The 23,913-nt window shown below is 39.6% G+C and overlaps 1 protein-coding gene across 7 annotated transcripts in view; it reads right to left on the bottom strand.

Moving 5' to 3' along the window:
• MAPK10 (mitogen-activated protein kinase 10) overlaps nt 1-23,913 on the bottom strand; it is a 379,669-nt gene that overhangs the window by 184,216 nt on the left and 171,540 nt on the right. For 5 of the 7 annotated variants that reach the window (XM_045284091.1, XM_004703248.2, XM_004703251.2 and 2 more), the window contains one exon: nt 10,185-10,256. The exons of 1 other annotated variant lie outside the window; for it this stretch is intronic. In XM_045284091.1, coding sequence (XP_045140026.1) covers nt 10,185-10,250 — 66 coding nt within the window. In that variant the 5' untranslated portion in view covers nt 10,251-10,256. Of the gene's footprint in view, nt 1-10,157; nt 10,257-23,913 lie in introns of those variants that run through there. One more of the 7 variants, XM_045284094.1, reaches the window with a different exon arrangement.

Raw genomic sequence — 23,913 nt, 5'->3', positions numbered from 1 at the left:
CTGTTCCCTTCAGCACGTTGTGTTCGCACAGGCTCATGTGCTTCTTCTCTGTGGACTTTGTTGTTTCTGAGCTAGATGGCTGCTTGTTTGCCTACAAGCCTTTAAAGAGACAAAGATGAAGGTCTTTGTCTCTTTTAAAAATAAATGTTTTCCTTAAATTAAATTTTTTTTTAAATAAAGACTTCCCAAAAGGAACCTATAGATTGGGTAAATAATTTTGGGCAACAACCTACCAGAAAAGAGGATAATCTCTAAAATGTATACAAAATTTTAATATGCCAACAGTAAAAAGACAAAGCATCTCATTTTAAAAGTAGAAGAGGGCATGAATAGGCACTTTACCAAAGAGGACTACACATGGGCATCAAATATGTGAAGAAATGTTTGCACTCATTAACCACTGGAAAGATGAAAATAAAAATTGAGCATTAACAGCAAAGTTGACAAAACAAATCAAAGAATAATAAATGCTGACCAAGGTGTGGAGAGACTGGAATCATCATATAGTGCTAGGGGGACTGTAAAGTTGTACAATGAAAGTAGGAAATGGTATAGCACTTAGTAGGAAATAGACATATCGTGTGATCCAATGATCGCACTCTTAGGTCTATATCCTAGAGAAAGAAGAGCTGTGACACAAACCGAGATGTTCATTCCCACGTTCATTGCAACACTGTTCATAATAGCGCAAAGATGGAAACACGTAGCACATGAAGGCAGAATTTACTTTTATTGGATTCTAGCATCAGGAATCAACCATTTTTCCCGTAGTCCCAGAGTGAGCTTTTTGGAATGGTTTCTTTATCTACAGTTTTGACTTACTTGTATAACAACTATACTCAACTGAAAATCAACATTCTATGATTAAATTCTGAGATTCTACTTGTCATTGGATGACAAGGCAGGTTATTTAGATTTTCTGTGCCTCAATTTTCTCATCTATAAAGAAGAGCTAATAATAGCACCTATGTCAGGGGGCTGTTTTAGAAATTAAAATGAAAAGATATCTGTCTAATTCCTAAACTAAAATGCTTATTTTGAATGCACATATCAACCTCTTGATTAATGTGAGATTATATAATTGAACTGTTAGCCTCATTGACACTCTTAATGGTTTTCCTCTTTGATTCTCTCTCTCTCCCTATCTGTCATGAATCAAACTATCTTTGAAAGTCTTTTGTTGCCAAATCCAATAGTTAAATCTTGACATTCTTTCCACAAAGTAGTTCAGTCCTAACTATGATCCCTCCCCCGGCTCTGGAAAGCAGGCTTGGTGAAATCTGATGTGTCTCATGTGTCTCAATGGGCTTCAACATTAATCAGAGAATCTGGATTATATGAAGAAAATGCAAAATCAGAAGAAAACTTATTAACAACCTGCAATATGTAGATGGCACACCTTGATTGCTTCAAGTGAAGGGGAAGTTGTATCACCTGGTGATGAAGATCAAGAAGTGCAGCCTTCATGTAGATCATAACTCAATGTAAAGGAAACAAAAATCCACAACCCAACTGGAACAATAGGTCATATCTTATAATGGTAAATGGAGAACAGATTGAAATTGTCGATCATTTTGTCTTGCTTGGATCCACAATCAATGCTCATGGAAGCAGCAGTCAAGAGATCAAATGCTTTGGGTTAATCTGCTGCACAAAACCTCAAGTGTTGAAAAGCAAGAATATTTCTTTGAGGATTAAGGTATGCCTGACCCAAGCCATGGTATTTTCCATTGTTTCATATGCATGTGAAAGTTGGACATTGAATACGGAAGACCTAGGAAGAATTGACACATTTGAGTTATGATGCTGGTAAAGAATACTCAAGGTACCATGGACTGACAAAAGAACAAGACAATTTGTCTTGGAAGACATATAACCAGAATGCTCATTTGAGGCAAGGGTGGTGAGACTTTGTCTTCCATACTTTGGGCATGTTATCAGGAAAGACTTGAATTAGAGGGGCAGTATAAAAAGAGAAAGACTAGACAGGATGCATGGACATGGTGGCTGAAACAATGGGCTCCAACCTTAAGAACAACTGTGAGGAGGGAGCTGGACCGGGAGGAATTTCCTGCGACTGTACACAGGGTCACTGTGAGTTGGCACTGATTTGACAGCACCTAACAACAAATGTAGATGTCCTAGCCCCAATCTGTCATCAGAACATCAGGCCCATAATCCTTACTGCTCAGGCGATTATAAAGTCTCTGTGACTTTGTGCCCATAAGTCCTATGATACTGTCTTTTATAGAGGTGGTGCTGGAGAAAATTTATGAATGCATGCTTAATACAGTCTTGAGCTGCCATCTAGCCAGTGATAAAACTGGAAACCTGACAATAACGCTAGCCTCTTGCCTCTCCCTAATCAAGCTGACTCTAATTCCAATAGATTCCATATTTTCTAATATCTCTTAAATCAGTCTTCTTTTTCTACTTCCTGAGTTCATATACTTACTATGTCTTGCCTGGACTGCATGTTGACCTGCCTTTTAGCCACTCTTCCAGATGCAATCAGACTCTCCACTGTGAAATATAAAATCTGGTATGATGCTTTCCTTTTTAACATTTTTAAAAAGCTTCACAGAACTCCTTTTTTAAAAAAAATCACTTTATTAGGAGCTCTGACAGATATCATAACATTCCATAGTTCAATTGCATCAAGCAGTATTGTACAATTGCTACCACAATCAGTTTCAAAATGTTATCTTTTTTCTTGAACTTCTTGATATCAGCTCCTTTCAATTCCTTCCTCACACCCTCCATAGCCCCAGGAACCCTTATTAAATTATTTACCATATTTCATATCATCCAATATGTCCATTCACATACCATTCTCTTGTTTGCTCCCCTTGAGTGAGGTTATACAGTCATCAGTGTTATCAGCTCCCTATTCCCTTCCAGCCCCCCTCTTCCCATACCCTCAGGGATCCATTACTCCTGCTACTCTTTCTGAAGGGTTATTTCTCTTGGCTTTCATGTATTGAGTGATCTTAAATATACAAATGAACATATGCAAGTCTCGCATGATTAATGAGATAAAACAAATAAAAACCATAACAGTTAGGGGAGGAAATGTTAAAGAACTAGAAGATAGTTATGTGGTTCATCAGTGCTATACCATACAGTGGACTTATCATACCTTCAAATTCTGCAAATGAATAAAATATATGTACTCTGTAAAAATATGTTGGAAAAAATGAATGCTGAAGAAGTCAATCAATAATCAATCAGTTATTATATATCTTCTTGGCATAAATATAAGGGTGAGTGTGGTAATAATTGTATAACTCTTCTTGATATGGTTGAATTATTAATTTGTATGACATGTGGATGAAGTGTTAATAAAACTGTTAAAAGTTAATTAATTTAAAAGATATATCTAAGGAGACATAGCATTTCTGTCCATAATCAATGGAAGCTCAGTCTCAGCCCAGTCCCTTTTAGTTCTAGTGCTGCATAAACTTAAAATTGTTTATTACTTAATTTGAGCCATCTGTTATATGTTTTCAAATTCACAAAATAATTCAAAATTAATCATAACTCACTCAATCATAAGTATGCTTTTAAAGAGGGCAGTTAGTTAATAAATGTTAGCTGCATGCAAGATAACAACCTATTTGTGAATACAAAAACAACCAAATCATAATTAAATCTATTAAGAGACTCAGAGGATGTTAGAATATTGAGAAATTGACTTGATTTAGAAAGATAAGCAAATGAATTTCCACTCGGGAAGTGGTGTCTTCTGCTTATCTTCCATTTCCATTTTTTTAATTGAAAAAGCAATTTTTGAAAATTGTTGAATTGGATATATGTCTAGGCTAGAGGTTTAAGGACAGGGATGCTCTGTGCCTGCTCCAGAGGCAGTCACCATGGAGCAGGGGAACACAGAGCTGTAACGAGGCCGAGCTCACATCAGGATGTGATCAATGCTCTAGACAACAGTGGGTTTCCAACACATTATCTCTCTGTGTGTAAAGTCCTGAGTTAAAATCCTGACTCATCACTTCAGCATAGCAGAGTTGAAAAAATTAGTTTTTTTCACAGGTTTTTAAAAAATTCATAGAGTGAAATTTAACAGTTCTGTGTTTTATTTAACTGATAAAAGAAGAGGCTAAGAAGCCGTTCCTATTTCTCAGGAGCATCCAGAGTTTTTAAAAGCAGCTTCAATTCCCTTGAGACCTATATTTTTTCATAAAAGATTCATACCAGTTGCAAACTATAGATTATTCTTTTTATTGTCTGATATTAAAAAGAAGAGAAGCACTGGTAGTGTAGTGGGTTGCACATGGGGCTGCTAACCATGAGGTCAACAATTCAAAACCACCAGCTGCTCCACGGACAAGACATGAGGCTTTCTATTTCCACAAAGAGGTAAAGTCTGGGAAACTCACAGAGGAAGTTCCTTCCTGCTGTATCGGGTCACTGTGAGTCACAATCAACTTGATGGCTGTGAGTTTTTTTATTACAAATGAAAAACAAATTGATTGTAAAGTTTTTCTTAAAAAGAAGAATTTCTCCCAAGTATATAATACGAAATTTCTTTTCTCTAAGCTATTGAAAAAGTTGCTTTTCAAATTTATGTTTGGGTTATTTAAAGTAGCAAAACCAATCTGAAAGCTTTAAAAAATTCAATGATTCCAATGTTCTTCAAATAATGCAATTAAGAATGAAGGTTAACATTTGTATATACTGTAAATATTTTATGTTGGTGCATATTATCTAAACAAAGTTATGTGATTTATTGACACCATGAGAAAGTTGGAAATATGAAATAAAGAAAGAAAGCTAGAAACGAAGACTCCAGGAATCTAGCTTTGGTTAAACCGGATCCTGGATTAAGTGTTCACATGTTACATAAGGTCTGCAGGATTGCCTGGAAGGCAAGGCTTCGAGCAAGCAAATCCTCCAGCATACCAAAGGGTCATGTGATAATCCCAAAATTATACGGTTTCAAGGAATATACTTTTTGATAGTCCACATCTAAATAATTCTGACTCTAAAAATAAGGGCACCATTTCCTTAAATTGCAAGAGTCATAAATAAGATACAGAGTGCTAAGGAAGATAAATAAAATAAATGCTAATTTAAAATAAAATTGCACATAGGAAGTAAATTAAAACCTCTAAGTCTCAACTTGAAATGTTTTTTAATGCTTACTGTATTTATTTATTTACTTTTTGTGTTTTTAAAACAAGTTACAGAATATGCATGCATATTTTCTAGCTACCGAAAGCTCAGTGTAAGCAAGAAAATTCAGACTCGGTAAGAAAGCTCATGCTTCACTTCTTCTCTTTATCACTTTCTTTAAAAGAGCCCCCACTAGAAAGAGACCGTGCACATTGGTACCGAAATGTGAAGTGCGGATTTTAAAAATAACTTCAACTTTCATAAAGCCATTTTTGCCTTAGGAAAGCTAAAATTTTGTGATTTTTCTAAATTAATGATTTTTGAAGTGCAGCTATAATCTTGACCTATTTAAAGTGTGGTGCTAGCTTTTCTTTTATTTGCTTGTAAGTATCAATGCCCATAGTAAATGGAAGAATCATGAATACCAAAGAAACAACTCTCAATCATATAATTTGTAAAACTCAGGTATCCAACCCAGAAAAGCAGGCCCGCTCAATTTCCACCAGAGAATGATCAGGGTTGCAACTGATTATATACACCCAACACATATTATTCATTTAGCAACTATTTGGTGAAAACCTACCATATAATTCTTATTGTTGGGGTATGTATACCACCCACACCATTGATTCTGACTTTTAGTGGACCCCATAGGACAGAGTAGAACTGCCCCATTAGGTTTCGAAGGCTAACAAATCTCTAGAACAGAAAGTCTCCTCTTTCTCCCAAGGAGCAACTGGTAGATGCGGACCACTGATCTGGCAGACAGCAGCCCAAGCACAACGCACTATGCCACCAGGACTTCTTGAAATGTTGAAGTTAACCGAGAAAAACAAACAAAAAAAGGTGGACTGGTAAATATTTAACAACTGCTAGGCTCAGGTGGGGAGGAGAGGACTTAAGTTGTAATATATGTTGGTTTTACTAATGTAAAAACTCCTATCATGCAAGCTTTCATACCACCCCCTTGACATCATTGCTTGGTGTTGGAAAGAGATTTGAAAAATCAATCTTTTGTGAGTCTATGTGAGTTTATTCTAACACACTACTAAAAATATGCCTACCCATGTGCACTCTATTGGCGAGAGACACAACATACTAGTAAAGTATGCATTATGTCAGATTTTACAGGGGTTATGGAGGGGGGACAAGTGAGGGGAAAGGGTAGACAGTATTGAGTAGGGTGGGAAATTTTAAATAAGCATTCTGGAATCTACTCTTAAAATGATGTTGCCATTTTTTTAAATGACATTTAATTAAAGCCCCACAGATGGTGAAAGAATGAACTCAATAGATAACAGAGGGAGAACATTCCATGGGAGGTTGGTGACAGGAACTTTCCAAAGGAGCAGTTTCTAGGAGGCTAAGTAAAGCCCTTTAGAAGTCTTTATAAAGATTCTGGTGATAGGAAATCATCAAAAAACAATTTTCTGCTTTGTTGTTGCTGGGTTTTTCTGTTTACTTTTAGCCAAGAAGTGGCATGATTTGACTTATGTTATCAGCAAGAGAACAATTAGCTGTGGGCAGAGATTAATATTATTGCATAATCCAGGCAAAACAACAAAACCCCAAAACACTGGTAGCTTAGAGCAGAGTAATAATGAAGAGAATAGTGAGAAATGGAAGATTCTAGATCCATTTGCCTAAAAGACGACAGAATTTTATTCTCAGTAACTTAAAAAATGGAATTAGTATTTAATGAATTGGAGCAGACAGAAAGATCCAGGGTTGCATGTAAAGTACATCCAGTTTGATATACTTATTAACAGAGGCCTTAGATATGATAAGAATGATTCATGCCCTGGGTGGCCTTTCAAGGGGAGTGTCATAGAGTATTTCCTACATTAGGGATCAGTATCCATTGCCAGCTGTGAGAGATCATTCGGAAATTTAAAACTAATGCTTTCCTATTTGAGAGCCTGTTCCTGACCTCAGGCTTTCTTCTCGAACTGACTGCCTCCCTCTACCATCCACCTTCTTTTGCCACCCAGTTCCAACTCCTGCCTGGTCTCTGAACTTCAGCACGCTGCACTGCCCTAGATGTTCATGGCTCTCCTTGTCTAGGCCAGGCCTCCCAAGGACCCATCCCTATGAAAAACACCCCCTTTTCCCCCATGAACAGTTTCTAGACATTAGGAACTCTTTTCTTCTAATCCAACCTTCTACCAAACCAGAGGGAAATTTTACCCCAAGGCAGAGAAGGACTAAGTTGATGGGGATGCCCTTGAGGGCCATTTTTTAATGGTTTCTCACCCATGAAAATGAATCATTACGTCCCCAACAAAGACTTCTGATTGTGGAGTTTATTGCCCAAGGTGCATGATGAGGTTAGTTACTTAAGGTGGAGCTGAAATGCTTGGACGGGGACAAAATTGTAGAGCCTGCCATTTTTGCTCTATTTTTGCTAGCTAGGCCTCAGCCTATGAGATGTCTGGGCAGTGAAAAAGAGGAAGGTCTTCAGTGCGATGGACTGACATGATGGCTGCATCAATGGGCTCTGGCATTGGAAAAATGGTGAGGGTGGTGCCGGACCGGGCAGTGTTTTGATTTGTGGTGCACTGGGTTGTGATGAATTCGAACAGACGAGATAACACCTAACAACATTAGACACCCATTGGAGCTGTAGACTAGACATTTGGGTATATGAATCCATTTTCAGGAAAAGGTATGACCTGGAGATGGAACCTTGTGATCATTCAATCACTTGGTCTCAATGGGAACACTAGGAAAGTGAGTATGATTGTGTTTAACAGACGCTTATATAGTGTTTAAGAAGCCATCGTAATGCTGTTGGTTAGATAGTGGGCTACAGCCTGGTCCATTCAAATGCACTAGCCACTCAGGAGCAGAAAGATGAGGCCGACCGCTCCTATGAGATCCACAATCTCAGAAACTATATAAGATCACCAGGAGTCAGAATTGCCTCCATGAAATTGGGTTTGCTTTTGGTTCATATAATGTTGCTAGGTTCTAGCACTGTTCTTTGTGCTTTGTAAGTATTAACTAATTTAATTCTAGGAACAACCTTAGGAGGCAAGACACTATTCTTCCCCACCTCCTACCCCCATTGCAAAATGAAGCCAAGGTTAAGTAACATGTCCAAAGTCACTAATAACGGGTAGAGCTGGACCTTCTAACCAAGGATGTCTGGACCACAATTCTTGTTAGAGAACTGGTCTAAAAGCCTACAGTCTCAAGCACCCCAAGAAGGAGAGGTCCGGCGAGGAAGCCTTTCACTCCGTCCTGGTCACCCAGCAGGTGTCTTCCTTTCCCATAGACAAGACTGGCTGTGCCTGCGGCAAGCACATACAGCGATGCTTTGTTTCCCGTCACATATTTTTTCCTATTTTCTAAAATAAAAACTCAAACTGACCGCCATCCAGACGGTAACTCTCTACAGGAGTACAAAGCCCCCGCTTTCTCTCCTTCTAAAATAAGGTCATAATACATCTGGAATCAGAAAAGATTATGCTAAATGGATAGAGGTTGAAGAACTATTTCTTGTAATGTGTTTTGATGGACATGTCCTATTCTCTTTGGGCAGCATAGCTCAGAGAAGAGCTATAATGATATTCATTGCAGAAAAATTGGCATGGACCTCTCCAGTTGAGGTCCAAATCTGAACAGTTCCTAGGAGTGAAAATCGCCACTAGTTATTGCACCATAATGACAAGGTGAAGTTTGAAGAGCAGTTGCTATCAAGCCGATTCCAATTTATGGTTCTCTCTTCGGTGCCAGAACAGACTGAGGTCCATAGGATTTTCCATGGCTAGGGTTTCCGAAATAAACATTCTGCAGTGCCTCTGGGTCGACATATAAAGCCAGCTTTCCCCTCCACAGCCCAGAGCATTAACTGTTTGCACTTCTAAGGAATTCAGGTTTTAATAAGGACTTCAGAAAACAAACCTATGGTGTAGGTAAAGACCCCAAGAAGCCCTTTTCTTAAGTACGGTGTTTGCCTGAGCACAACGTTCTGTGAGCATTTACAAGGATTATTGAGGCCCTTTAGCTGTCTGCTGTAAGTTAAACATACTTTTGTTCTCTGTTGTTGTTTAGCCTTTTGACTAACTACTGTTTGGAACTCTCATTAGACTCACATTCATGGAGTCGATACTGACTCATAGAGACCCTATGGGTTAGGGTAGAACTGCCCCTGGGAGTTTCCAAGACTGTAACTCTTTAAAGGAGTAGAAAAGCCCTGTCTTTCTCCTGAGGAGCTGCTGGTTGGTTTTCAAACTGCCGACCTTGCAGTTAGCAGCCCAATGAGTAACCCCTACACCATCAGAACTTGGTTGTTTGCAACTGCATATCAGTAAACAAACTGAGGGCCTCTTCTATGGTGGTGTACACATGTACTAGTGATACATACTCTAGTTGGGGCTCCACTCATCCCTATGATGAGAAATTATGACATCGGATTTCAGCTATTTTGATGAAAGCTCCATACTAAGAATTTGAAAATATATACTAAATATGCTAACTATAAATGCAATCTAGTAAATCGGGGCTTTACATAGAGAGTAGCACACAGGGATGCCTCGCTTTATGGCACTTGGCTTCCTTGTGTTTCACAAGCACGGCAGTTTTTACAAGTGGTAGGATGGTGGCAAACCCGCATGGAGCAAGTCTCCGTCATTTTTCCATCAGGTCTTTGGTCAGTCTCACAGCATTTTCAGGGTCTCTATAATGCTAATGCACACTTAGTAGACTACAGTATACTGTACACATAGCTTTCATGTACAGTGAGAGTCAGAGTCTGAATCACTCACTGAGTTGCGACGACGTTGGCTTCCCTGCGGTGGTCTGAAACAGAACTGGCGACATCTCCGAGGATGCCTGCATGTGTAATTAGTGAACACGAGCCTCTTCATGGCTATTCTAACTTAAAGGAGCTGAGTAAGAAGGACATATATATGGGTGTCCACTTCTACTTCCTATGCTACTTTTAATATTACAGATACTAGCTTTGGTGTGGAACGTAGACAAGATGAAATGGCAAAATAGAAATACAAGGGAATATACTGTACCTTGTTTTACCTGTATGGAACACACACCTGACAAAAGGCAATTTTCACATCCAAGGTAGGTTCACTGCAGTAGTACAAGAAATTGAGGCTCATAAATACCTACAGGAACACAAGAAGGAGCATAAGTTTTCCAAATGTTCTCATTATTATTTTTTTATTTTACAGTATAAATTTAATATCACCGAATCATGCACAAGGTGTTGTTCACAAATTGTCTGTGGCATTTATTCAAATGAACATATATCCAGACAGGCATCAGATACTCTTCACAAGTTATGACAAATAAATAAATAAAATGAGGAACAAAAGCTTGATCTCCAATCGCCAACATCAGACTTCTAATAGTCAGATCAAAGAAACCAAGAAACTAAGGATGAGCACGGCCTATAATGCAGCACTTTCCATTCTAGGCATCTCGTGGGGACAGATCCCCTCAAAACATGCTCAAGAGGATATACACACTAAGATTTAGGACAGAACAGAAGGACTAGGGAAATAAACTATTTATGGTGGAATTCTATAAAGTACTTGAAATAGCTGAACGGGAATTTTGTATCAACAGACATGAAGTTTTCAAACACGATACTGCGTAGTTAACAAAGCAATTTTCAAAGGGGATGAAGATCACAATATTGCTGTAATTTTTTTAATTAAACAAAATTTTTTTAATTAAACAAAAAGATCATATAAGAAACTTGGGCATTATATGAAAACTAGTGGAGAATACCTGTAAATGGAACATTATGTTCCTCTCTGCTATCTTGGGATGTCAGTGTCCCACTTAATGGTATGTGCTGGTACAACCATGTAACTGTTCAGAAATGAATAAATGTTCAGGGATGCCAGACCACTGTATTGAGTGGTTACTGCATGAAGTGATGCAGCCCAGTGGTGTGATTGTATGAAACTGTTTCTCTTTTGGCTTTGCATTATGACGAACCTTGTAAGTATAGTTACAGATCGTGTGTGTGTGTGTGTGTGTGTGTGTGTGTTGGATGTGTGTTTTTGGTGATAGACTTTTTAAGTGCAAACCTCAAAGATTTCCATTTCATGAATCATAAGGAGTTGTTTTGTTCTAGAAATGAATTCATTGTAGCAGTCATTTGCTCATAACACCAACGCCTTTTGCTGGCTTGCCTTTTACAGGAGGTCTGATTCACACAGCGTCCTCCTTGTACATTCTCATGTTTGTGTGGAGGTATGGTATTGGTACTATGCTAGTGCTGAAGAGCCTGAAATTATTTTTCTGAAATATGCCCCTTATTTTAGAAATGGACACTTGAAAGAGTATAGAAATCTAGAGTGTTTATTTTCTGTCCCCAAGCAGAGGGAGGGTCTGAGGAGGAGTGCGAGGAAGGGACCTCCGAGGGCTTCCAGTCTCATGGAGCCTAACGCTCCTTTTGATGGTTGCAGCACTGATACTGCCATGATCACAAACAATGATGGAGCAGTCGACTTAGCAGAAGACAGGGTTGAACCCGATGATGATGATAAACCGATGAAAGCCAAAAGAAGGCTGGTGAATGGTGTGAATATTTCTCCTATTTGAAAATATAGTGACCTTGCCTCAGCAACATGGAAAATTTTACCGAAACTTGAACAATGAAGGTGTAGAAGTAGCTTGTATTTTGTCAGTATTTACTGAAAATGACAAAAGACTAATGGATCTCTATGCAAGCCAATAGTGCACAATATGATACACAAGGCAGGAGGCGGGAGATTAGACAGCTCACTAAACACACACTAATCGCCCACGCCTTTAAAGGAAGAAGGCAGTCATCTCTGTGCATGTACCAAAGGCGCATGTCTTGCTGGAGCACAAAGATTATGAGTCCGATGACCCCGCGTGGGTGTTTCTTTGGTGCAGAACGTATGGTTACAAAAAGAATCAATACATTGACCTCAGAAACGGATAGAAATAAGAAATCAAAACCTAAAAATAAAACCAAAGTCACTGCTATCGAGTCCTGGCTGACTTGCTCTTTCTCCGGAGGAGGGGCTAGAGGTCTCAAATCTCTGATTCTTTGATTTGCAGCCCAACGTGTAACCCATGTGCCAGTGGGACTCCAGAGCAATACACAGGAGAGCTGGCTACAGCCACTTGCAGGACTTGTGTCCAATGACCCATGCTCTCACGAGCTCTCTCTCCATCGCTACCTAGAAGAAGTGGTTGTTCCATCAAGCGTCATGACCATCTAGGAAAGCTTGGGACCACACCAGGGCTGTTCTTCAATGAAATAGTACAAGTCCCTGTGCAAACGGTTTTTGCTTGGCTGACTCATGAACTAACTTTTTAAGTCAGTTTGAGATCTCTACTGGAAAAAAGGCATATACAATGACTCATCTCTCTCCCTCTGAGACAGTGTTGTACTTGAACTCTGCCATTCATGCAATCTATTCTCTTTGGCTTCTTGCTTAAGTTTTCACCCCCTGCTACTAGATGACAAGCCTGAATGACTGGTGACTCTACGGTGTAGGTACCATGGGAGCTCACAGAAAGTGACTCCTGGACAGGATGAAGAGGAAAGGTAAATTAGAGCAGGCAGAATTTCTGTGTCCTTCAAAAGGATGCGTGTGGCAGTGACAAGAATCCTGTGACAGTTCAGGTTATTGGTGTTCCACAAGCCAAAGAACATCCTAGGTGTCCAAAGAAAGGATCAGGATGGCTAATCCTCAATAATCAATTGCACAAGAGCAGGGACACCCTGTGCATTAACCAGAGGTAGGAGAGGTACACAATTGGAAGGATACACTCAAATTGACATATTTACTTATTAAACTTGGCCTTGTAAATGGTTTCACAAGGCAGAACTGTAACAGTGAGGGCAGATATGACTAGTGTCTTCAGGTTTGTTCTCATTAAGCAGCTGACTGTGAACCAGAAATTAAAAGGAGAGTAAATCCCTCCTTTCTTAACATGAACAATCCAGAAGTAAAAGAAAACAGGACAACCCCATCCACGGCCGTGAGTCAACGCTGACTCACAGGGAACCTTTGGGCTCAGTAGAACTGTGCGGTATGGTTTCTGAAGCTGTTAGCCTTTATGGAAGCAGACTGCTTCAGTCTGTTCCTGCAGAGTGAATTGAACCCACTGGCCAAGCCACCAGTAAGTGGGGTGCTGAATGACCTACAACCCCGACAGCCTGGAAAACCTTTACCTGCCAAGGAACCTCAAAGGTGGGGCCGAGTAGGTGTCCTGAGAAGGAATCTTGAACACCATTACGTGCAGCCATGGAAGGTGTCTTTATGTGTGACTTCATGTTTTCAAAGGTTTCACAGATGAAAGTAATAACAATGTACAATCTATCGGGGGTTTGCGGGGGAAGGGGAGCAGGAAGAAAAAAAAGAGCTGGTACCGAGGGCTCACTAGAAAGTACACATCTAGAAGAGAATGAGGGCAACATATATCAAACATGCCTGATTCAACGGATGTATGGATTATGAAAAGAGTTGTACAAGTCCCCAATAAAATCATTTTTTTTAAAAAGGTTTCACAGAATAAAATAAAACTCCTACCATAAAATGATATTTCTAAATGCCTCAGCCCACTAATCCAGCTCCGAGAGTCCAGTGGGTCAAATGTGCCTCACATCATATTTATCAAAATCAATATTGCCTAATAAACATTTTAAAGAATTAAATAACTCAGCATGCATTCTACTACTGGGAAAAAGTGCTAGCTACAAAAACAGCAGAGGAAATTAAATAATTTTCAAAGTGTTTGAAATATTTTATAATTGAAAATGTTTTGCAGAGTAGGTATATCATGGAATGGTGGTGATGCCAACTTAGATGCTGGGTTACTTAAGAATAATGACACACCATCAGAGAAGCCTACAATTATCCCTGAAACATACACGATATCCTTTAATATACATAGCTGAGTTGCCAAGAATAAAGCAAGAAAAGTTCTAAGAAGATGAAAACAGTAAAAGGACACATGTTGTTGCTGTTGGTAGGTGCCGTGCAGTTGGTTCCAACCCATAGCAGCCCTGTGCACAACAGACCACCACACTGCCTGCTCCCGTGCTGGCCTCCCACCTGTTCCTGTGCTTGAGCCCAGTGCTGCAGCTGCAGTGGCACCCCATCTGACTGGGGGCCTTCTGCCTTTGCACTGCCTCTCGGCTTGAAAGTCAAAGACATATCCAGAGAGGGAAATGAATGCCATGGTTGACACTTGTCCTGGACTCTCTGCTGCTGCCTGATTCGATGCCACGTTCTTCTTCATCTAGATCGGCCAGGACAAGGATCAATAATTGGAAAATATGGCGTTGGTCATAGAAATGCTACCAGAGATTGGATGGTCGACATGCTAGTAGGAGGAACCAATTCCTAGGTGACGAAAGAAGAGAGTCGGTGAAGAGAGGAAGGCCCCAAGGAGATGGCTTGACGTGGTGGCTGCAACAAGGGGCCAGGGATTGTGGAGACAGGCGGGGCGATGCAGCATTTCTTACTGTGTGTTGTAGCCGGGTCACTGTAAGTCAGAACGGACCCGAGGACAAGACTCATTGAATAAGACTTATTTTTTTCATTTGCTATCCTCTGTTGACTTATTGGACTTTTACTTTTTATGACTGCTTTTTCTACTATTTCTGATGTGAAATTTTAACTTATAATAGTAATAACCCAACATCTAATGATTTATCTGCTTTACATATAGTCTACATATGTAGCAGTATACGTCCATTCCCCTCCTCAATTTCTAGAGCTATTGTTGCCATACACTTTATTTATGCATATATTCTACACACCATAATATATCACTACTTTTTGCCTTACTCAATTAAATATTTTTAAATGACCAGGTAAGTATTTTATGTGTACTCCCATATTTACCACATGTATGACTCAGATGTCATTAGGTTTTACTCTCAAGCATTTATATATTTTGGCACTGTAAAAAAAACGTTCCCTCCCCACGCCAGTACGACCCCCAGACCGCGTCTTCAAAAAAGGGTGTGGGGAAGAACAGTTGCACTGTATCAGTTCTATTTGTTAAACAAGAAGTATTGCATGAAATGCGTTCACGTAATACAATCTTTCCTTTGGGTTTAGAAATTTTTAAAAAATGTTCCTTTTCCTTTTTCAGTGATTATTTAAAATAGGTTGATCTGGGGTTATCCTGTGGTCACTAAATAGAAAAATCTTCTCTGGAACTCTCTTACCAAATCCCCTCAGTCTTCTCACTGCCCTTTGTTCATGCTTCTACTATGGACACCATGTGATCTTGTAGCGGTTTGCGTATTCATCTGTTCAAGTCGTCTACAGATGGCTTTCTGCAGCAGAGTAACTATGTTTTACTCATGTTCATAGCCCCTGGGTGAGCACTAGTCTTGGCGTAGAGTTAATGTTCAATAAACGTTTATGGAGTGATAGCAGAACCAAATGAAAAAAACCCATTTCTTCTCCAGCACAAAGCTAAGAATCTTCATTCTCTCTTCCCTGTGAGTTATCAGAAACAGCGAGGCTAACAAAGGAGGTGTCTGCAGTCCTGGAAGCATTCACAAGGTCATTACTGAACACTTCAGCAATGCTTCCCAGCCTCAACGCTTCGTTGTGTACTGCTGAACTGGGCATATGGGAAAGAATCACATCGAACCTACCACCTGAAACGAACAATATGTTTTAATTTTTAATGGCTGCATCCTTTTCCTATGAATAGACAGCATCCCGACCTTTCTTGTTTGCATTAGAGAGACCCCGAATGTGGTGGCTGAGTGAGTTACTACGCACTGCGGAATCATTGTATTCCACAAAAGACATACTGAAAGAATGATTATCATGAAAATCCCAGTGAACTACAGAAAACCTGTCTGGTAATTTCATTTCCTGACAGCAGGGGCAGGGAGAATTTGGCACCATTACATAAAAGCAACATAAATAACCATGGCAGCATCTCATTATTATTCAAAAGTAGAATTAGTGACAATATCTTGGTGTAATATAGGACCCTTGAGGGGCTTGAAAGAGGAAGAGATGATAATTAGGGGAGCTTAGTGCTTTCAATTATGGGAGGTTCTTCTGGGAAAAGCTCCATATGTGCATTTCTTGCTCTGTGCCATACAGCCTCCTTTCTGTGCGCTATAAGAGTTCATGACTATTCTGAGACAGCAGAGGCCGAGTTACATGAATGAACAAACATAGATATTTATGAGGTTGAACTGGTGCACAGAGGCTGGTAGCAAATAAGGTAAGCATTATGTGTTTGAACAGCACATATCACTACTTGAATTCTTTTGTGTGTGGACTGTGCCAACTAAACCACAGGAAGTTTGAAAGGCCTCACATGCAAAAGACTCAAATTGTTCTGGGAGGCTCCAGGAGCCCATGATTTGTCATTGAAATGCAATACATGCAAGAAAACAAACAAATAAACAGTTCGTTAAAATACATAAATAATTTTAGGTAGGTATACAGCTAGAAAGATCGATCGATAGCAACATAGCTACATTGTTGTTGTTGTTGTTGTTGTTGTTGTTGTTGTTGTTGTTAAATGCCAGCAACTCTATTATGACTCATAGCAACCCTGTGTACCACAGCAGGAAACACTGCACGATCCTGCTCCACCCTCACAATTGTTACCGGTGAGCCCATTGTTGCAGCCACTGTTAATCCATCTCCTTAAGGAGTTTCTGCTTTTCTGCAGCCTTTCTATTTTACCAGGAGCCCTGGTGGCATAATGGTTACGTGTTGGGCCGTGATCTCTAAGGTCAGCAGTTTGAATCCACCAGACTGCTTCTCAGCATAAAGTCAGGGCCTTCTATTCCCAGGGGAAGGTCTGTCCTCTCATGGGGTCACTGAATCAGCATCATTGCGATAGCAGTGAGTTTTTGTGGTTGTCGTTTTGGTTCTCTACCTTACCAAGCATGATGTCATTTCCAGGGATTGATCTCTCCTGATAACATCCCCAAAGTGCATAAGATGAAGTTTTGCCATCCTCACTGCTAAAAGCATTCTGGCTGTACTTCTTCTAAGATAGATCTGTTTCTTTTTTGGGGAGTTCATGGCACTTTCAATATCCTTTGCCAGCACCATAATTCAAATGCACACATTCGTCTTTGATCTTCTTTATTCAATGACTAACTTCCACATGCATATGGTTCTGGTGCACCCTCATCCTCAAAATGGGATCTTTGTTCTTTACACTTCAAGCAGGTTCTTACGCGGCAGATCGGCGCCCACACATCTGTCTTCTGGATGATGCGTCCTTGAGCAATGATTGTGGAGCAAAGGCAAATGAAACCCTTGACAGCTTCCGCCTTTGCTCCGTTCGTCACGTTGCCCGCTGGAATCGTGGTGAGGCTTTTTGCTTTCTGTGCACTTATTTTAATCAATGCTAAAGTCTACGACCTTCTATCACCTAAGATAGTCCGTGATCTCCATCAGGAAATATGTTAAGACCACCTTGCTTTTAATAAGCAAGACTGTCCCATCTGCCCATCAGAGATTGCTAGTGAGCCTTCCTCCAATCCCAGTGTCACCTTCTTCTCCATCTAGTTCAGCTTAGGGCATCATTTGCACAGCAAACTGCTTGATTGTTATGAAAGGTTACAACGCTGACAGAAACTCCTGATTTTAAGCCATGTTCAAACCACTGCTTCTGGGTTCATGTACAAATCCTGCCTGAGCAAAATGAAGTGTTCTGGAATCCCCATTCCTTGTAATATTATCCACAGTGTGCTGTGATCCACACAGCCAAATTTCTTTGCAAGAGCAATAAAAGACAAATATTCATCTTTCTGGTATTCTCCGCTTTCAACCATATGAAGTCAACAATGATATCCTTCTTGACACATTCTCTTCTGAAGGCAGCTTGAATTTCTTTGACAAATTCCCTGTTGATATACTAATAATGTATCTAGATTAAATAGACACCGTTGAACTAAAGAAGCTGACTGAGTGTAGAGATGGAAAACATGAAAGGCTGTGAGATAAAGATAATACAATAAGGAATTCCACAGCAAATCTAGAGAATTCCAGAAGGAACAAATAAACCCAACAGAACAGGCCCGGGGCCTTGTGCGTCATCATGCTGCGCTTCCATTCTCTCACTGGCTGAAAATGTAATCGCCAGGCTCCAAAATTCTAAAATAAAGAAAGAAATATGAGAGGAGCCATAGTGGTGTGGTGAAGCACCAGGCTGCTAACCGCAGGGTCAACAGTTTGAAACCACCAGCCATTCCCAGGAGAAAAGTTGAGGCTTGCTCCTCCCGTCAACATTGACAGTCTTGGAAACCAACCCACAGCAGCAGTTCTTCCCCATCCTACAGGGTCGCGAAGAGTCAGGCTGACTGGGTAGCAGTTAGCTTGGTTTTTGGTTTTATAAACATAATGGGGAACGGTACAATATGCAAAATCGTGGGGAAAAAATTGAAAACCGCCTACAACTAAGGCTCAGCATTTCTCAGAACATTGATATTTTGACAGAAGGAAATGGATGCAATGACATATAAAAGTAGGAAAAGTGTTACTTTACAAATAAATTGATTTTAAGTGAAAAATAGAACCCACCTGACAAGAGTCATGAGACATAGAGACAAGCCCAAATAGGTGAGTTTAACCCAACTATGTAATGGAGAGCATGACTCGGAATGAACTCCTCAGCACACAGTAAAATTCTCTGATTTCTTATGACAAGAAGTTTGATAGCAAGGGGGGTATGATTTGACACACAATTACTTGCTAGAGATTTTGATGAAGTCTACACATTATTTCAACCCATACACTACTTACTTAAGCAAGGTTCCTGGATTTAAAATGGATAGTTTCTATTAAAAAAAAAAATATATATATAATACATAAATGATTTGAATTAAAAGAAAGTGAATTCGTATTAGGATTGTCAGCAAAAAGGGATAGAGAGAGGAAACGAGGGAGTTAAGCAACTACTCCTCTCTGTACTACAATAACTCAGTAGAAATGGGCAAGGACATACATAAGGGTACTATGAGTCCAATCCCAGAGTTGAAGTGGGGTTTATGCAGAGACCTGGAGTGGAACAAACCAGAGACCACAGAAAGGTAGGGGTTTATCTGAGAATGTCTAAGGCTCTGTGGACATGTAGTTCTTTGGCTTCTCCCCATGTCTGTGAGGTTACTATAGTTAACAAAAAGGGAGGGGTGATTTCACATCTTTACCTTTCTACTGATCAGTCCACATGTATACAGCTATTAACGTGTGAGCTGGACACAGGTTGTGTCTGTGGAAGTTACAGAGGTTGTGGCCCTCTCAGATGTTATCGCTGACGCTGCCACCCTCGGCTGAAGCATCTGTTGGGAGCTAAGGACTGCTCCGGTGTAGTACCGCAGGATGGACACACCCAGTCAGCCAAGCAATAAAGGCCAGAGATCAGTTGCTATGTGTTGTAATCCTTATCTCTATACAATGTGGATGCAATCCCATTAGGACATAGGGGTTTCTTGGTTGGGTTAATGAGGCTGGCTATATCCTAAGTCTAATCACCTTCAAGATCTAATACAAGCAGATTGACATAGGAGCAGGCCTTCTAAATTGAGAAAATACTTTTCTGTTTTATAACGCTACCCACTTGTGGTATTTCTCTTATACCAGCACGAGCCAACTAAGACATCAGTGAATACTAAATTGACAAAAACAAAATAAAAAATTGTTATAGGGCGTCACAACTAAACCACAGTAACAGGAAAGTCTGAAAACAAGAGCAGGATTAGGGGTTTATATTAGGCAAATCTAAGCCACCTGTTGAATTCTTGAGGGTGCCCAATAAATGACAGCTCAAGACTACCATGTATGTGCTAGTCCCATACTCCCTTTGCCTTTTTTATGACATGTTTAGTCCAGTTCTAACGTTCTGAATGAATATTACTGAAAGTTTCGCCCTCTCTCCAACCCTCACTGTTAGCATAGTGTCCGGTCACCTAAACTGTTATTCTGTACAAATCAACCATCCATATATTTTGGGCTAAAAACAGTCCTATACATGTATACTTCCTTCTTCTCAACAGTGTTTTATATTCTACATTTGGCTAAATTAATATGGTAGTATCAATACCATATTTATATCTTTTAACAAAATAATAATTATGTTTTTAAAGTGTACCAGAGACATATATAAACCATAGATATGTACATGGATTTTGATGTAGGACTGAATAGTAGCCTAACTGAAGAACAATCGTTCTTATGATAGGAAGTGATCACTGAAGATAAGGGTGCAATGGCAAAGTGTAAAGTATAGTGAAGAAAGCAGATGGTGCCCAGCTGTCTGAAAGAATAGTGTCTGGGGTCTTCTAGGCTTATCTTAAAACAAGCTGCCACTTAAGTGAGCCGTAAGCTAAATCCACAAGGAAGAAGTACAGTAGCCCCAGTGACCCAAGAATTGTAAACTATGAATAAAAACCTAATCAGGAGTAGAGAGTGTTATTGGAGTTTAAATCCTGACCACCTGGCTTGCAGAAGACTATGGATGATGGGGAAAGCCCCAAACCCATTTGCACGGCAGCCCATGTGGATTAAGTCCAACGTGACTACGGAGCAGGGGTGAGAAAAGCCCGGTTAGCTACATTGAAGGGTAGATTCCTGGACTTGTCCTTAGGTCAGAATGTGACACCTTGTCATTTGATCTCTTGCTTGATTTAATGCGTAATTGTTCCAGTTTTCAATATTTTCTACTTAGTTTTCGATTGAGGATTTTCCTGTTCCATTCCGTCACTGCTGGGCCATTTGTGTTTTGTTTCACGGTTCTCTGTTTTCCTGTATATAAAACCCAAGATAGGTAAACCTAAAGAGACAACAACTGGATGGATCATTTTAAAGGAACAGGACCAGGGTGGTGGGCAGGGCAAAGGAGAACTAACAAGGAGGAAGAAATATCCTGGAGTCACATCTATTATTAATGCTATTGAGCTATTTAAATGTATGATACATGAATTATATGTTGGTGGAACTGTTAACAAGAAATAAACTAATTTTTTTAAAAAATTGAGTCAAAAGCATCTGGTTTCTTACACTGAATTTAAATAGTAGCAATGGAAAATTGTTTTTCCTTTATTCCAACTCAGAGCCACCCTATGGGACAACCAAACCCAACCAAACTCCTTGCCCTTGAGTCAGTGGTAACTCTCATAGCAGCCCTCTGGGTTTCTGAGATTGCAACTCTTTCTAGGAGCAGCAAGCGCTGCCTTTCTCCTGGGGAGTGGCTGAAGGTTTCAAACCGCTGACATCGCAGTTAGCAGTCCAACACGTCGCCGCTACACCACCAGCAGGACTGCTGAATTGGGTTTCCAGTGCAGACATCTTTCCAGAAACCAGGTGTCACAACTTTCTCCCACCAAGGGGGTGATGGATTTGAACCACTTACCTTCCAGTTAGCAGTACAACGCCTAACCTACAAGAGCACTAGGGTTCTTATGGTTAGTTTACAAAAGTATACTAATACCACTTTTTTATTCAAACAATTACAAAACGACAAACACAGTAAGAAATACCTGATGCTAAGTTGTTAAGGTTGGTAAACTTTGAAGATAAAGACAGTGATAAGAAAAGAAAAGTATAGTCTAATCTCTTGATCGCATATTTGAACTTGACATATCAGTAATAAAAAATGAATAACCCAATAAAAAATATACAATAGAAAATTAAATTGCTGTCAAAGTTTTCAAAAAGATTTGCAAAGAAATAAAAAATAGGATACTCTTATTTATCAAATTGTTAAGATACTTTTTTAATGCTAGTATTCAGTGCAAATAAACAAACTCATATTGCTACCTTTCCCCATAATATCTGTTCCTCTTGCTACCACATTTTGTGCATGTCTAGCCAACATAAAATAAACACTAGACATCAGATGAATGAATTAATTGATGCTGGAAGTAAAACTTAGTACAAAATGTTGGGCAGCAGGGCAATAGGTATTCAAATATTTAAAAATGCATTTATGATTTAGTGCATTTTTATGCCAATAACACACGTTATTTTCTTAGGCACATTTATAAACCTAAACATTTATGATAAAGAAATAATCAAGTATCTGTACAAAACTAATCTATAGTTATAACACAGCTAGAAAACAAAATTCAATAAAATTGATTAATAAATTAATTATTGCAAAAGCATATTAGGAATCTACCTACATAGCTACTTATAAATTATGATACTAGCAAATGATCATAAGAGATTACAAAGCGGGAAAGGTTGGAAAATAGCACTATTGTTCCAAACTTTATTCAACTAAATTGAGGTGAATCTCCTTTTAGATATGGGCCTCCAAGAACCAAAGCCACCGCCATTGGGTCCGTTCTGACTCCCAGCGGCCCGGTACAGGGTTTGCAAGACTGCCAAGCTTTACATGAGCAGAAAGCCTCCTCTTCCTCATGCACCGGCTCGCACTTACCTACAAATTCTTAAAGACACACTTAGGAATGGATCTCATCCATAACCCAGGGTCTGCCTCTATTTATAATATGCATTATCATTTTAATAGTAATCTCATCTAAAAATGAGTTCTTTCAAATTACTCTCATATTGATAAATGAAGATTACATATTCATACAACGCATATTTATTGTGGCCTACTTGGTGTCAGGTCAGACACAATGCCGGTGATTGAACATACGAAAATCAATAGCTGAAAAGATGCAATGCCAAGATTATTGTCTCTAAGGACTCTCCATTAAATTCAAGCATATCCTTTTACCTAAAGTCCTAAAAACATTTGGAGTCTATTTTATTATAGTCATTCTTTTACTTTCCAAAGGACAGACTTTTAGTAATATGTTTATTTTAACATTGATGAGTGCAATAATGAGTCTGAAGCAAGAAAAACAAATACTACATTTAGGCAATTAACTTACAAAGCAAAATGAAATCTTAATTCCACTGAACAAGTAGCATTATTGCTTTAATTATGCTTCCCCAGAAAAACTCAGCCATTTGGGGCTATTAATTAAGTGAAATGTCAACTTGAATCCTAGAGAGGTGCTGAACTTACATGTACAACTCCATCCCTTAAGTGATGTGGCAAATCTAACAATATAATGAGAAGAATAAATTCACAGGTCACTCTCTCTTCCAGTCACTTAGCAACTGAATTGGAGTGAAGAGGGCAATGATTTGCGACAATAATGAACTATAAACTTTCAAGTTGGGAGAAGTAAAAAAGAGGATGAAAGAGCAAGCTGCTTTAACCAGGGCTGCAAACCAACTGTTCCTAGAGGCTGCCTTTCTCCCTTTTGATTTACACAGCGTCTGCCCCTTCCCCTTTCTTCCTTCAATGGCTACCCATCATGCGCGCACATGCAACTCTAGAACTTCTCTCATTGTCTCCTTCCTGGTTTCTATAAACCTCTTGGTTTGGAAGGCCAACCTCTCTGACCAATCCCTTTCAGCAGCCATAACTGGTGCACCTCCCATCTTGCTCAATGAACTGTCAATAAATTCTCAAGGTAAGTACACCTGTAAGGACTCACAAGGGAAAACAGGCACTCATTGTATTGAGCAGCACAGTAATATACTTTTATTAGCCCACACTATAACCAGGAAGGACCAAAAGGAGGATATTTGGGAGATGGCCCACACAAATGCATATTCAGGGTGTCAAAAAGCCTCCTTCGAGCCGGAGAAGTTGTGAATTCACGTAGGATCAAGGTACTCTTCATTCAGTCCGTTAGCCTAGCTGCAGAGGATATTTCAAAAGAGCGCTTCTTCTTAAAAAGATAACGTCTGGCAACCGTAAAGTGGGTGAAGGGAGACGTCGGATAGGGCAAGATATGACAAAATA

This window comes from Echinops telfairi, unplaced genomic scaffold (assembly GCF_000313985.2).
Source record: "Echinops telfairi isolate 266 unplaced genomic scaffold, ASM31398v2 ScPeMD7_7468;HRSCAF=8506_0, whole genome shotgun sequence".
Lineage (NCBI taxonomy): Eukaryota > Metazoa > Chordata > Mammalia > Afrosoricida > Tenrecidae > Echinops > Echinops telfairi.
The sequence above is the reverse complement of the archived record's forward strand: the minus strand, read 5'-3'. Positions and strand labels throughout refer to the sequence as shown.